Source organism: Lepisosteus oculatus, chromosome 21 (genome assembly GCF_040954835.1).
Source record: "Lepisosteus oculatus isolate fLepOcu1 chromosome 21, fLepOcu1.hap2, whole genome shotgun sequence".
Classification (NCBI taxonomy): domain Eukaryota; kingdom Metazoa; phylum Chordata; class Actinopteri; order Semionotiformes; family Lepisosteidae; genus Lepisosteus; species Lepisosteus oculatus.
This window is the reverse complement of record NC_090716.1, coordinates 9,265,708-9,279,556: the sequence shown is the minus strand read 5'-3', so window position 1 is coordinate 9,279,556 and position 13,849 is coordinate 9,265,708. Positions and strand designations below refer to the sequence as shown.

General features: G+C 41.6%; 1 protein-coding gene across 1 annotated transcript; it reads left to right on the top strand.

The window, feature by feature from the left end:
- The first annotated feature begins 1,019 nt into the window (after window positions 1–1,019).
- Window positions 1,020–13,732, top strand: ctr9 (CTR9 homolog, Paf1/RNA polymerase II complex component). The gene is made up of 24 exons (XM_006642498.3): window positions 1,020–1,173; window positions 1,704–1,802; window positions 2,096–2,335; window positions 2,594–2,711; window positions 3,624–3,713; window positions 4,011–4,267; window positions 4,497–4,604; window positions 5,127–5,363; window positions 5,873–5,962; window positions 6,090–6,218; window positions 6,543–6,726; window positions 6,923–7,011; window positions 7,295–7,480; window positions 7,888–7,975; window positions 8,429–8,577; window positions 8,720–8,836; window positions 8,987–9,132; window positions 9,409–9,480; window positions 10,227–10,362; window positions 10,517–10,663; window positions 11,389–11,549; window positions 11,885–11,981; window positions 12,321–12,430; window positions 12,923–13,732. Exons 1-24 carry the CDS (start codon window positions 1,129–1,131, stop codon window positions 13,329–13,331), a joined length of 3,504 nt encoding a protein of 1,167 aa, XP_006642561.2. The 5' UTR covers window positions 1,020–1,128; the 3' UTR covers window positions 13,332–13,732.
- Window positions 13,733–13,849: the final 117 nt, after the last annotated feature.

Below are 13,849 nucleotides of genomic sequence, written 5' to 3'. Positions count from 1 at the left end.
ATTAGCATGCAATTTATGCACAGACCACAACACAACATAGCAGTGATATAGGATTTTAATTAACTTCATTCTGCAGTTTAGCACATCAAATATTCTCAGGCCTTCCTGCAAAACATCGGCCTCATTTCTTCTCTCTCCCTCCCTGCCTTTCAAACGTTCCACTCCACACACAGAAGAAGCGTGCTCATTGGAGCAAGATGGCTCCCAAATTATGCAAATATAAATATGGTTTTCTAGTTCTGCTGTTATTTGTTAGATCAGCAGGTCTGTAACAGTGTGCAACATGTTTGAGATGAAAATAAGGTAAGCAGACTTTGAAATAAGATCACAGATAGCTGTATTCACCTGTGACTAAGTCAAGGAAAATGTTAATCTTTCTGTTAAATACATACAATACACTGTAAATATATGGCTACTTGTGCACATTTATTGCTTGTAATGAGGCAAACTTGTGATAATAAAAAGGAATTGCAATATGACATTGTATTTGATATCACCATATAAGTTTAGTTTTAAAAAAGCAGGCTTCCAGATTAGATCTCTACAAGCCCTTACAGTGAGCCAGTTCCAGTTTTTTTTACATTACGGTTTCTATCTTCTGGTCACCAGTACTGATAGTTTGCTACAAACCGAAGTGGGGGAGGATGGGTCAGCTGGTGATGAGGTCACATGAGCCCTTCAACCCACCGCAAGTTTAGATTAAGTTTTTTTTTAAAAAAACGTTTCATTCCTCTCACTAGCAAAAATTGAGTTTAACATACAGCAGGAGAAAGTTGTTGTCATTAGTGGAAAGAAGGATTAGTTGTTGTTTATATTAAAAAAAAAAACAAATATGAAGACAACCAATTCCGTTACTTCTATTCCTACTCATTTTGGAATAATTAAACTACATAACTACAATTATAATACACCCCAGAAGACAGCATTCGATATAGGCAGTTCTGTGCCAATTAGAAATCGCTTTGCCAATTCAGTCCGGGCTCACCCGGATGTACTCACTGTCGGATGACCTTCTCTCTTCCAGCAGAAAGCGGAAGTGGCGGTGAGCTTTCCAGTGTGCTGTAGAAGAGGTGTTTGAGACGGGAGTTTACTGAAGGATTGGTGTTGTTGGGGGATCCCGTCGCCAAGATGTCTCGGGGTTCCATTGAAATCCCACTTCGGGACACCGACGAGGTAAAAAAAACATGAAATACAATTCCATCGGTTTAGTTGTGTTTTCTTTGTTGACATTAGAGTCCTTTCGGGACTCTTTTGAAGCTGCTTTCTTACACGGTGGCCTGCTGGTCTAAAAAGACAGGTTCTACTTTATTCTTTTCTCATACAATGTCGGGTTCTGCATGATGATGAACCGAGAGGCAGTTGAAATTGATACTCCGAATCAGATTACGTCTTTGTTGCATGATCATCGATTTCTTCTTGCGTGATCTTTTAAGTTTTGGTCGGGACTTGATTGTTTCGTATTAAGTTCAACAGACGTTTCATGTTGAACTATGTAGTTATAACAAGATATCCAGGGGTTTGGATATGATCTAATTATAATAATCTTTTGTAGCTATTCTTCACTTCTGAAATCTTTTTTTACAGTTTTGAAAAAAGTTCACGAATATTTACACCTCAAAAACACTTATCATTTCTATTGAATAGTGTTGCTCAACTTCAAGAACATGGGGGGCTGTTATTAATATCTGCTCATCCTTTTGCAGGTTATTGAGCTTGACTTCGATCAGTTGCCTGAAGGAGATGAAGTTATCAGTATCCTTAAGCAGGAGCACACTCAGCTGCACATATGGATCGCCTTGGCTGTGAGTATACTTGGATGAGGTTAACTGGGCTGGATTGCGTGACAGGGTATATGAAGAGCACTTTATCTTTTGCATTATGACAGATGTGTAGGAAGTTTTATTTAAATGTTTCTGGTTCACCAATAAAAGAGAACAGGTAGTAAAGCATGTTATCACCGATCAGATTGGTGACTGTTTTTATAAAATGTCTCTTATTGCTTTGTCAAACGAACTAATTAAGGAATCACATTCATTGTGCCCCATATAAAGGCATTGGGTGCCAAGTGCTGATTAATCTTCGCAATGCTTTTTAGCTGGAATATTACAAACAAGGGAAGACGGAGGATTTTGTCAAGCTGCTGGAAGCTGCCCGTATAGATGGTAACCTGGACTACAGAGACCACGAGAAAGACCAGATGACCTGTCTGGACACACTGGCAGCTTACTATGTGCAACAGGCCAGAAAAGAGAAGAACAAAGATGCCAAGAAAGAGCTCATCACCCAGGCCACCTTGCTGTATACCATGGCAGACAAAATCATCATGTATGACCAGGTAAAACTACTGTATGAAATCTGTGTAGCAAACAACTATTTGAGTTAATGGAATTAGATCTTATTCTCTCCAAGAAAATATTTGTGAGCCTGGAAAAACATGATCTCATATGTATTTAACGTGCAAATTCTAAACGCACTGGACTGTAGTTGTGTGCATGTCCTGTACATTGGCAAAACCTGTGGAGTATATGTGTATGTGGATTTGTTTTTTTTAACTTCCAATTTTCTTATTCCTGCTTATTCATGATTTTACCAGAACCACTTGCTGGGCAGAGCCTGTTTCTGTCTTCTTGAGGGAGACAAAATGGACCAAGCCGATGCCCAGTTCCACTTTGTCTTGAACCAGTCAACAAACAATATCCCGGCCCTTCTGGGTTAGTATACTGCATCGACGATGCAAGTTCATTCTTGTCACTTTTAGCTCACAATGCATGTTAACACATGGCCTTTCACTTAAGTTTCTGTTCAAACACAGCTAGGACCCTTTTACACGTTTAAATCTTAGTAAATATCTATTCATTCTCTCAAGGAACCCCTGTGAACATTTCTAGCTTGTTTTTCAAGTTCTGCTTGGAGGGTGTCCATTGTGTGGGACACTACAGACACCTTTTTCAGGTTAAACAGCATGCAGGTATTAGATATAAAACGGTTATGCAGAGCAGTGGCAAGACAACAATCCACATTGACCCATGCAGAGTAAATAGTGGTTTAAATAAACCAGTGTTGTTAGATGGATTTAACTAATCACCCTTATGACAGGGAGAGCTGACTCCAATGCATGCTTTTGGTGTAGAGTTGATAAGTAGACATCTGTACATTTAAAGCAGGAAAGATAAACCTATAAGAAGCTCTAGTTGTATGCAGGATTAATTTCTATCCATATATAATTGTGAAAAGGCATGTTCCTTTAAGCCACCCTGTGTATGGAAAGGTAAGAATTTATTAAGATGTATAAGTAATATTATTTGTGTTTACCTTTGAAGACTTTTAGCCTGCAACACTTTATTGGAATAGTTCAGGTGGGTGGCCACGTCAGCATGCGTAGTCTGCAAAGGAACAAGTAATAGGTGTATTCCATGCTGAAAAGAGAAGAGAGAAAACACGTTTCGGCTGTGAAGCCTTCAACAGGTTGCTCACGCCTGAAGAAGGCTTCACAGCCGAGACGTTGTGTTTTCTCTCTTCTCTTTTCAGCATGGAATAAAACTTACTTGTTCCTTTATTGGAATGCCAGACTCAGTGAGCCTTGTATGCATTGTGAGGATCACTTGTTGTGCATGTCTTTACAGGTAAAGCTTGCATCTCTTTCAATAAGAAAGATTACAGAGGAGCTCTGGCGTATTACAAGAAGGCACTGCGTACCAACCCAGGCTGCCCAGGTAATGGTTTCAAAGATTGTTTTATTATTAGCTGGTTCGTAAAAGTTTATGTTTTAGAACCAAAATGTATTTAAAGCACATAGGCTTGGGGCAAATGTGGTGTTGTGTAGAAATATTATGCTTATATGTGGTTGAACCTTCTCTGAACCCTTGAGTGGTTACAGCACTGGCCACCATTTACCCAGACCTTGGATGTAGAGTCCGATGAGACTGATCAATATAAAAACATCTTTGAACTAGGAAGTCTCAAGCAAAGGGTGAGCAATCTGTCCTGACAAGACTGTTTCCTGTGTCCAGCTGAGGTCCGGCTGGGAATGGGCCATTGCTTTGTGAAGCTGAACAAACTGGAGAAAGCTCGCCTGGCCTTCAGCCGGGCTCTGGATCTCAATTCCAAGTGTGTGGGAGCCCTTGTGGGGTTAGCGGTGCTGGAACTGAACAACAAAGAAGCAGACTCTATCAAGAACGGAGTGCAGCTCCTCTCTAGAGCGTACACCATTGACCCTAGCAATCCTATGGTTCTCAATCACTTGGCAAACCACTTTTTTTTTAAAAAGGTAAGAGGGTGTTTATTTCCCAGTAAAGTTTACAACTGGCTTTGAATGATGTTTTAACTTGTGCTTTTATCAATTACACATTTTAGGAGGATTAGTTAAAATATATTATTGGCGTGTGAGTAAGATTTTTTGTTTAATGTGAAGACTTTTTAATGCAGTTTAAAAAAGGCAAATAGAGGCTCTAGATGCTCATCAGTGTCTACCAGTGTCTTTCTTTTCCCTGTTCCAGGACTACAGTAAAGTCCAGCACCTGGCGCTTCATGCCTTTCATAATACTGAAGTGGAGGCAATGCAGGCTGAGAGCTGTTACCAGCTAGCGCGATCTTTCCATGTGCAGGTGAGAAATTCTTTTTCACTGCGAGTATCAGCAGCTGTTGTGGGCAAGCCAAAACTGTTTTCCCAAGGAGTTAATTTAAAATGTCACATCACAGTATCCTTGCACATATGTGGAAGTGGTGCACAAGTGTGTTTTAGTGCAGAAATGGCCTCTTATAATGGCATGTGAGAGTGCATATATATAGGAAGAAACCTGGCCATGTTGTTGAAACCAGTACCTTTGCTTTTTTTAAGAAACAGCTAGATGAGTTCCTCAGATCAGTTAGATAGGAGTGGCCTCCTGTTATTTGCAGTGTTGTAATGTAACAAAGTACATTAAAAACAGGTTACTAATCAGTCAGTATTAGACATGGGTGGCTGATGTATCGGACAGATCAGTAACTTTCAGTAATTAGTTTTGAAAATATTAAGTAATTAAATTAATGTCTTTGAGGAAGCTGTTTGTGTAGTCTGTGTTTTGTTCCTCACTGTGATTCTTCATCACAGGACAGCAATAACAGTTTTCCTTACTGTCCCATTTCAGGAGGATTATGATCAGGCATTCCAGTACTATTACCAGGCCACCCAGTTTGCTTCCTCCACCTTTGTGCTGCCCTTCTTCGGCCTGGGGCAGATGTATGTGTACCGGAGAGACAAGGAGAATGCAGCACAGTGCTTTGAAAAGGTTTTGAAAGCGTACCCCAACAACTACGAGACCATGAAGATTCTTGGGTCTCTCTACGCTGCCTCTGAGGATCAGGAAAAGAGAGATATAGCTAAGGTTTGTCACTACCTCCGTGAAGCACATTTTAGGAATTGTTTAGAAATAATACAGTTGATCCTGCCCTTTATCCAGAACACTTTAAATATGAAATGTTTAGTATCTGTTCTAGTAATCAAGAATTTACTATAAATTAAGCATTAATGGTAGTACTATTAATTGTAGTAAACAGTACAAAGCTAAAGCAGAAAGTATAATTCATAGTTTTCTTAAACTTATTTTTTAAGCTTGTCACTTTTGAATATATCCCAAGTGATCTTATTTATGCAGGTTGATACAAAAAATAACTTTGCTATCTTGAATTTGTCCTATTGAGATGGCTCAGTGCAAGAAATGTGAGGAAAGCTATTTGACCCTGAGTATTATCTTGAATTATCCCAGTAGAGTGGCCATATTGTTTACTTTACAGAACAAACCAGAGTCCACAAATGTTCCAAAGAAAAGCTTTTTAATTGATTTATTCATCCCCCATGAGAAATGTTATATCGGTGCAAACATCTGTATTCTAGGGACATCTTAAGAAAGTAACAGAGCAGTATCCCGATGATGTGGAGGCTTGGATTGAGTTGGCGCAAATCCTTGAACAGACCGATATTCAGGTAAATCAGATTGCTTCTGTTTAGCCTAATACTGGTTTTTATCTTTATGGTTCTGAAGTCCTGAAATAAGCTATATAACCTGATTCTGAGCCCGGCCTGGTAACGGCTGTTTCTCTCTGCTTCTCAGGGTGCTCTGTCAGCCTATGGCACAGCCACGCGAATCCTGCAGGAGAAGGTGCAGGCAGACGTCCCTCCGGAGATCCTCAACAACCTGGGAGCGCTGCACTTCAGACTGGGAAACCTGGGAGAGGCTAAGGTAGGCCTGTGGACGCCTTCAGCAAAGGATGGTGCCGTGACATTGAAATTCGTTTGTGCAGTATTTACAAATTCAGTGTTTTTTTTTTTTTTAAATGTATCTTTCAAAAAACATATATATAAAGCCATATAATGTTTATCAAGAACTCCTATGTATCTTCCCTGTGTGTATAAGAATTAGGTTTGCTGTGCCTCTATTTTGCTTTTTTTAGCTGTGGCCAAGGAATCTTATCTTGTGCTTTAACCCCATAAAAATTGATGTGTAGGTTGAGACTTTTTATCAAAGATTTTTTTTAAAAAGGCAGTTTCCATGCATTCCTTCCAGAAATACTTTCTGGCCTCGCTGGAGCGAGCCAAGGCCGAAGGGGAGCACGACGAACATTACTACAATGCAATCTCGGTCACCACATCCTACAACCTGGCCAGGCTGTACGAGGCCATGTGTGAATTCCATGAGGCGGAAAAGCTCTACAAGAACATCCTGAGGGAGCACCCCAACTATGTGGACTGTAGGTGCCTCTTCTGGGAATTTACACTGTCTTGGAACAAAAGCTCACTCATGTTAACATTAGTAGAAATTCTATAATTATAAAGCTCCATGGGCAGGGGAAACATCTCCTCCTCTTGTTACAGTACGACAAGAGAGTCACATGTAACAACATTTGTCATTGGGGAGAGCTATTAATTTCATTGTCTTCTTTACAGGTTACTTGCGTCTAGGAGCAATGGCTAGGGACAAAGGGAACTTCTATGAAGCTTCTGACTGGTTCAAAGAAGCTCTCCAAATTAACCAGGTAATGTTACAGTGGTTTATAGCTGTGTAAAACGAATGGAAACCGTAGCTAATCAGACCATGAAATAAGTGTCTTTTACTTTTTTGGCTGCAGACCAAGTGTAATATTTCAGTCTCTGCCATCAAAGAATTTTGTTTAAAAACCTTAAATCTGAAAAAGAGGTGATTTGTTTATTTGAACATTTGGCCTTCATTCAATATTGTCTGATAACAGATTTATACTTGTGCTTTGATCGTTGTTGTTTTTTAAGCTGGTTTGATGTATAATTTTACTTTTCCCACAGGATCATCCAGATGCGTGGTCACTCATAGGAAACCTTCACTTAGCTAAGCAAGAGTGGGGCCCTGGCCAGAAGAAATTCGAGAGGATCCTCAAGCAGGTGTCCACACAGAATGACACCTACTCCATGCTGGCCCTGGCCAACGTGTGGCTGCAGACCCTGCACCAGCCTACCAAGGACCGAGAAAAGGTTTGCTTCCTGATATTGATCTTCTAGATTCAGAATTTTTGTTCCAGGCACTCAAGGGCATGTTTGCAGTTTACCAGCAGAGCCATTTTCCAGTTTAAAATGAACTTGATCGTTTTTTAAGCTCACTCGGCAAAGGTTCTATTTCATGTCAATATTTTTTCATCTGTGATGATTTTTTTTTATTTAAAAAGATTTCTGAATATTGTGCCAAAAAAACTAAACTTCCTCGGTCTTGCTCTGAGCATCTGCTGGTTTTGTGTTCCTAGTTATACAGCCATGGGGGGGGTTTCACAAGTTGTATTTGATAGTGGCTAAATAGATGCTTCAGGCATGTGCCTTTTTGAGATGTCAGCGATGTAGAATTGTGGGACAGACGCTGAATATTTTTTCCCCCCTATTTCAATCAGGAAAAGCGTCACCAGGACCGTGCCTTGGCCATTTATAAACAGGTCCTGCGAAATGATGCCAAGAACCTTTATGCTGCTAATGGCATAGGTCTGTAACCTTTTCGATCATCTCTATATACACCATATGTGCAGTAGAGGACATGCAGCTCCTGTCAATTCCAAGTCACATGTGTAACAGTTGTATGCAACTTTTGGACACCCTGGTCAAATTGCATGTTTCACTGAATCTCTGAGTGAGAAGTTAACACAACCTCTGCAGGGTACAAACATATAACATATTTCTGCACATTGTAATACACAATTACTGTTTGCTGAATTTAACAGATTGGAAAACAGAAAAGTAAAAAGTAGTAATGAACCAACTAGAAGGGTGCCCAAGCTTTTATACATGCCACATTCACTGTTTTATTTTTTTTATACCAAAAGACGTCTGATGCATCATGATGTACATCAGTCTGTACTATGAAGCATCTCTAATGTCTAGTTCTTGTTGACTCTAAGTTCCAGACAATATCATTTGGCTTGTTTTTTTTATATCTAGGAGCTGTTCTTGCACACAAGGGTTATTTCAGAGAGGCTCGGGACGTCTTTGCCCAGGTGAGGGAGGCAACTGCTGAGATCAGTGATGTGTGGCTAAACCTGGCACACATCTATGTGGAACAGAAGCAGTACATCAGTGCCGTGCAGATGGTAAGTGCAGGAAGGAGTATTTACAGTACACGCCGGATGGTTATTTTGCTCTGTGTCTGACTCTTCTGCTGTCAAGTGTTGAATGCAGGAATTCTGTGGATCGATGTCATATCTAAAACTCTTTGGTCTTTTTTTTCTTTAGTATGAAAACTGCTTAAAAAAGTTCTACAAGCATCAGAACACAGAAGTCCTGCTCTACTTGGCTCGAGCTTTATTCAAATGTGGAAAACTTCAAGAATGTAAGCAGACGTTGCTGAAGGTAAGTGGGGGGGGGAAAACAAAAAGTGTAAAAGCATAGTGTAAAAATAGAAATTAACTGTAGCCGTCTTGCAAATTGAAGGGCACTCACAGTAATTGAGCTCTGTTTTGTAGATACGGTCACTCCTTGGGATTTCTCTTGGTTTTCCAGGCCCGCCATGTGGCTCCCAACGACACTGTGCTGATGTTCAATGTGGCGCTGGTTCTGCAGAGGCTGGCCACGCTGGTGCTGAAGGACGAGAAGAGTAACCTGAAGGCTGTGCTCAGTGCTGTCAAAGAACTAGAGCTGGCCCACAGGTGAGCTGTCTGGGATTGAAGTTTGTCACCGCTGCTCGTACAACTTACAAGGTTCTATACAAGTTCAATCCAAGTGTGAGGAAATTTTATTTTAATGGAAAATAACATTTAATTTGTAGAGGATAGTACATCAACCCATAACGCTTCTGGTTCTTTCTATTGTTTTCTTGTGGTGATAAGCATGTTATTGAGTTGGAGTAATTTCATCTCTACCCTCAAGTGCTGCATCAAACACATCAAATGTTGTTAATGATAATGTTGTTTTGTGAATTGCAGGTACTTTAGCTACCTTAGCAAAGCTGGAGACAAGATGAGGTTTGACTTGGCACTGGCTTTAACTGAAGCTAGGTGAGTGTCTTTGAGTATCTCTGCTTCAGTCCATTGTTTGTTCATCCATTATGAATAAAATGTTCCTGTAGAGTCCTTTGAATCTCCAGGTCAAAGCCCGTGTTTGTGGCCCTGAGCCAACTACTGTGTTAAGAAACAAATTCTCCTTTCAGAAAATGGAACCATTCTTATTTTTTTTCAAAAAAGAAAAATTCAGGTTGCGAAAAAAGTATCATGGTATCTCTTTAGCAAAATAAAATTAACACCTGTCAGAAAGTCACTGGATTACCCCCATGGAGAACAATTTGAGTCTTTGAAGCACTTGAAACACTGCTTAGAGCTGGGAGGCTGAAGAGGGACAAACCCGGGTCAACAATATAGACAATAGTGCAACTTCTGAAACAGCAAATGTGAAGCATTTTGAGGGAAAGGACCATCATGAGAAACTGCAATCTACACATGAAATACAGGGAAAGCTTCCAAGGATTTATAGCAATAGTGGGAGCCTAAGATAAATCAGTTTGTGGCCTCAGAGCTGCCTCAAGGGCTGTAGAACACACCCTCTAAAACCAGCTTAACACAGAGCTGCAAAACTGTAAGCTTTCTTAATCAAAGTATTTTCTGTGGTAAATGGATATAAAAAACACATCTCCATTGTTAGGAAAATGGAGAGTTTGTTCGGCTTTTACAGTCCCCTGGGGCTGGATGGAGTGCCCGAGTCGCCTTGTGCGGGGGGGATGCTGATTCAGGCCGTGCTGTGTTTGCAGGCAGTGCTCGGACTTGCTGAGCCAGGCGCAGTACCACGTGGCCCGAGCCCGTAAGCAGGACGAAGAGGAGAGGGAGCTGCGAGCCAAGCAGGAGCAGGAGAGGGAGGTCCTCCGCCAGCAGCTCCTCAAGGAACAGGTCAGGCAGGGCCTCAGTGTCCGCTCGCTGGAGTCCAGTGACCCCTCGCACCCGGGGCTCTTCAACGGGCAAATCTGTGCAAGTGCTGCAGCCCCCCGCAGTGATGGCACAAAGCTGAGCGTCCGTGTGCCCTTTTGTTTCCTTCTGCATCCAGGAAGAGAAGCGCAACAAAGAGGCAGAGGAGCAGAAGAAGCTGCTGGAGCAGAGAGCTCAGTTTGTGGAGAAGACCAAGAGCCTCCTCACGTTTGCCGATGGAGGGAAGGAGACGGTGAAAGAGAAGAAGAAGGGAGGAGGTGGCAGGGTGAGCACTCTCTGCTCTTGGGAGGGAAATGCAACACCACATCCTTACAAGTCCACTTTGTTTGCTGAATGGCAGGTCAAACTTTCATTCTGATAAAGACCACGTTAATTACATATTAGTTTTCTCATGTTCTGAATCTAAATCCAGCCATATCGCCCTGCAATTCACAACTGGCAACCCCCTGAAGCTCAGCAGGTGTGAGTCTGGTCAGTACCTGGATGGGAGACCTCCTGGGAAAAACTAAGTGCTGCTGGAAGAGGTGTTAGTGGGGCCAGTAGGGGCCGCTCACCCTGCGGTCTGTGTGGGTCCTATGCCCCAGTATAGTGACAGGGACACTGTACTGTCAAAATGCACAGTCTTTCGGATGAGATGTAAAACAGAGGTACTGACTTAGAAACCCCAGCATCCTGGCCAAATTTCCCATTGGCCTTTACCAATCATGGCCTCCTAATAAACCCCATCTATAAATTGGCTTCATAAGCTAACAGTGGAGAGGAGAACAGAGTGATCTATGTGAGCACACTGGCGCACTATGGCTGCCGTCACATCATCCAGGTGGGGCTGCACATTGGTGGTGGTGGAGGGGATCCCCATTACCTGTGAAGTGCTTTGAGTGGAGTGTCCAGAAAAGCGCTATATAAATCTACGTGCTTTATGTTCACATCAGTAATGTGAATGTAAATGAAAAGCGTAGGTGGGAACGACGATTTCACTGTTCTTTGCAGCGCTCGAAGAAAGGGAACGACTTCGACGAGTTTGTCAACGATGACTCCGATGAGGAATTGCCCGTGCCGAAGAAGAAGAAGAGGAGGAAGGGGGGCAGCGGGAGCGAGCAGGAGGAGGGCGATGAGGAGGACGAGCGGAAACCCAAGAAGAAGAGGAAGAGGTGAGAGCTGCCTGAACTGCACTGTCAGGGTGTTGAGTGGGTTGGCAAACTTAAGTTTTGTGTCACGTGTGCCTGGGGAGAGTTGAAAACCAAGTTATACTTGTAAAATGTACCCTGATTTTGTAAGTCTGCGTTTGTGTACAGCTGTCTACACCGAATTATATTTTTATATCTAAAGATCTATTAAATGTTCATGGTCCTTCTGGGCACCTCCCATTATTAAGTCGGAAGCTATAAAAACATTTAATAGTTTCTTCAGTCTTCAGTCATCTACCCTGCTGTTTTAAGCAGTGTCATCTGATTGCATTTGGACTTACCCTTTTCTGTTGGAACAGACCCCAGAAAGGAGGCGACGATGGGTCTGATGATGAAGATAGCGCTTCAAGGCCTAAGAAGCAGCGCAAGCCCAGGGAACGCAAGAGGATGGAGAGGGTGCTGTTATTTTCTTTGATCGTAAAATAATAATCATAATGCGGTTTTGTTTTTGTTGAGAAAACTTTGTAATTTCGAGCCCACCTGCTACATTTTTAATTTTTGTTGGAGGTTTTATAACCGTGCGCAAATACAGCATTCATTAATGCTTAACATAAAATAAATCTAAATCATGCATTTTGATATTAAGTAGTTGTGATGACAGCCTCAGTAAAAATTAACTGTAATAATAAAAATGAATATAAATAACCTGTTGGGATGGTTGAGGTATTATGATCTATTATGATTTTAGTTTCATTGGCTTCTGCAACATTCTTATATGATCTGCCTCTTCTCCAGCCTAAATCTGAGCGTATGCCACCGTCTCTGAAAGGGAAGATCAAGTCAAAGGCCATCATTTCATCCTCTGACTCTTCAGATGAGGACGGACTTAAAATTGCTGAGGATCGGTATGGCATGTTTTACTCTTTTCATGGTTGCCCCTATTGTGTTTCTTAATGACAGTGAGTGAAATGTTGTTTTTATGTGCCATTATTTCAGGAAAGATTGTAGATGTGCGATCTGTGATTCTAGATATCAGTATAAATTTGGAAACAATTACCACATTTACTGTTCAAAATGAACCCAGTGAAATTCTCCAGGTTTTGCCTGCTTTCTTTCAGTCTGTTTTAACAGTGTCTATTTATAACTTCTGTGTCTAGAACAATGTCAATGCTAAAACGTTAAAACAGTAGTTCTAAGTAAGTGTTTTGGTTGTCTTGCAATGTAATGTAAGTGTAATAAGAAAACCAGTCAGCTTGTAGTCTACACTCTGAAAGAAAACCAGACGGTATTTCCTTAAGGTGAAGGTTCTAAGCAATGAGTGTATATTTATATGGCTATAAAACGGGATCTGCATTAAACTGCATTGAGACAGGTGTCTGCTCTTTTTTTGTGACCAGAAATCCAAGAGACAGCGAGTCTGATGATGACGAGGGCACAGCGCAGACTCACAGGAAGAGGATCGCTTCCGACAGCGAGTCCGAGGTGGACAGGAACAAGTCCGGGAGCGAGGTGGGGAGTCCCCGGCGCTCCAGGAACTCCGACGACGACTCCGGCAGCGACCAGCCAGTAAGGAAGAGGAGGCCACAGCCACAGTCCGATTCGGAGCAGTCCGACAATGAGTCCAAAAAGAGCCGTTCTGGGGGTTCAGAAGATGATTCCCGGCCTCCTTCACCTGCTGCTGATTCAGACAGAGACTCAGATCGAGGTTCTGATAACGAGGGTTCTGCGAGGGCGTCTGGAAACGAGTCCGAACTTGAGCGCTCCAACAATGAGGCATCTGATCACAGTTCTGATGATAGTGACTAAACATGGAGAAGAAAAGACTTTTTGTATTTTTACAGAAGTGTTTCAGGATTTATGACCTAAAATGTGTATTCATTATTTCTTACAAAGCAGGAACATATAACTCCTGCAACAGTGAGCTGTATACTTTAGGCACCAGTGCTTCTTCCAGAATTTGTTTTGAGTTACTTTTAAGTTTTTTCTGGATCCACGTCAGGCTGTTTATAGACATTTTTCTGTTAAGCCTTTTAAAAGTGGTGCATATTACAGAATGGGGAAACAAGTGTATATAAAGCACCAATTAAATCAGTCAACATTTTGTGCAGGCTTAGCATTATTTGAAAAGATTACTTATGGCAACAAAGTAAAAGTGTTGCTCGGCTACATGTGCAAAAGATGTGTAGATAATAAAATGTCATAAATGATCCACTGTTAAGATCTTTATTGTGTTTAAGAGCAGTGTTGCTTGCCAGTAAAAGTAAAATGTTGCCATACACCTGGTGTCTTGAAACGTTATAATCCCCCACACCCACTCACTGGAT

Bases quoted from the DNA above. Each gene is read 5' to 3' on its own strand.
- ctr9 (XM_006642498.3), top strand. From the start codon at position 1,129: ATGTCTCGGGGTTCCATTGAAATCCCACTTCGGGACACCGACGAG. The intron at 3,714-4,010 runs GTAATGGTTTCA...TCCTGTGTCCAG, and splicing joins TACCAACCCAGGCTGCCCAG to CTGAGGTCCGGCTGGGAATG. The intron at 9,481-10,226 runs GTGAGTGTCTTT...CTGTGTTTGCAG, and splicing joins CTGGCTTTAACTGAAGCTAG to GCAGTGCTCGGACTTGCTGA.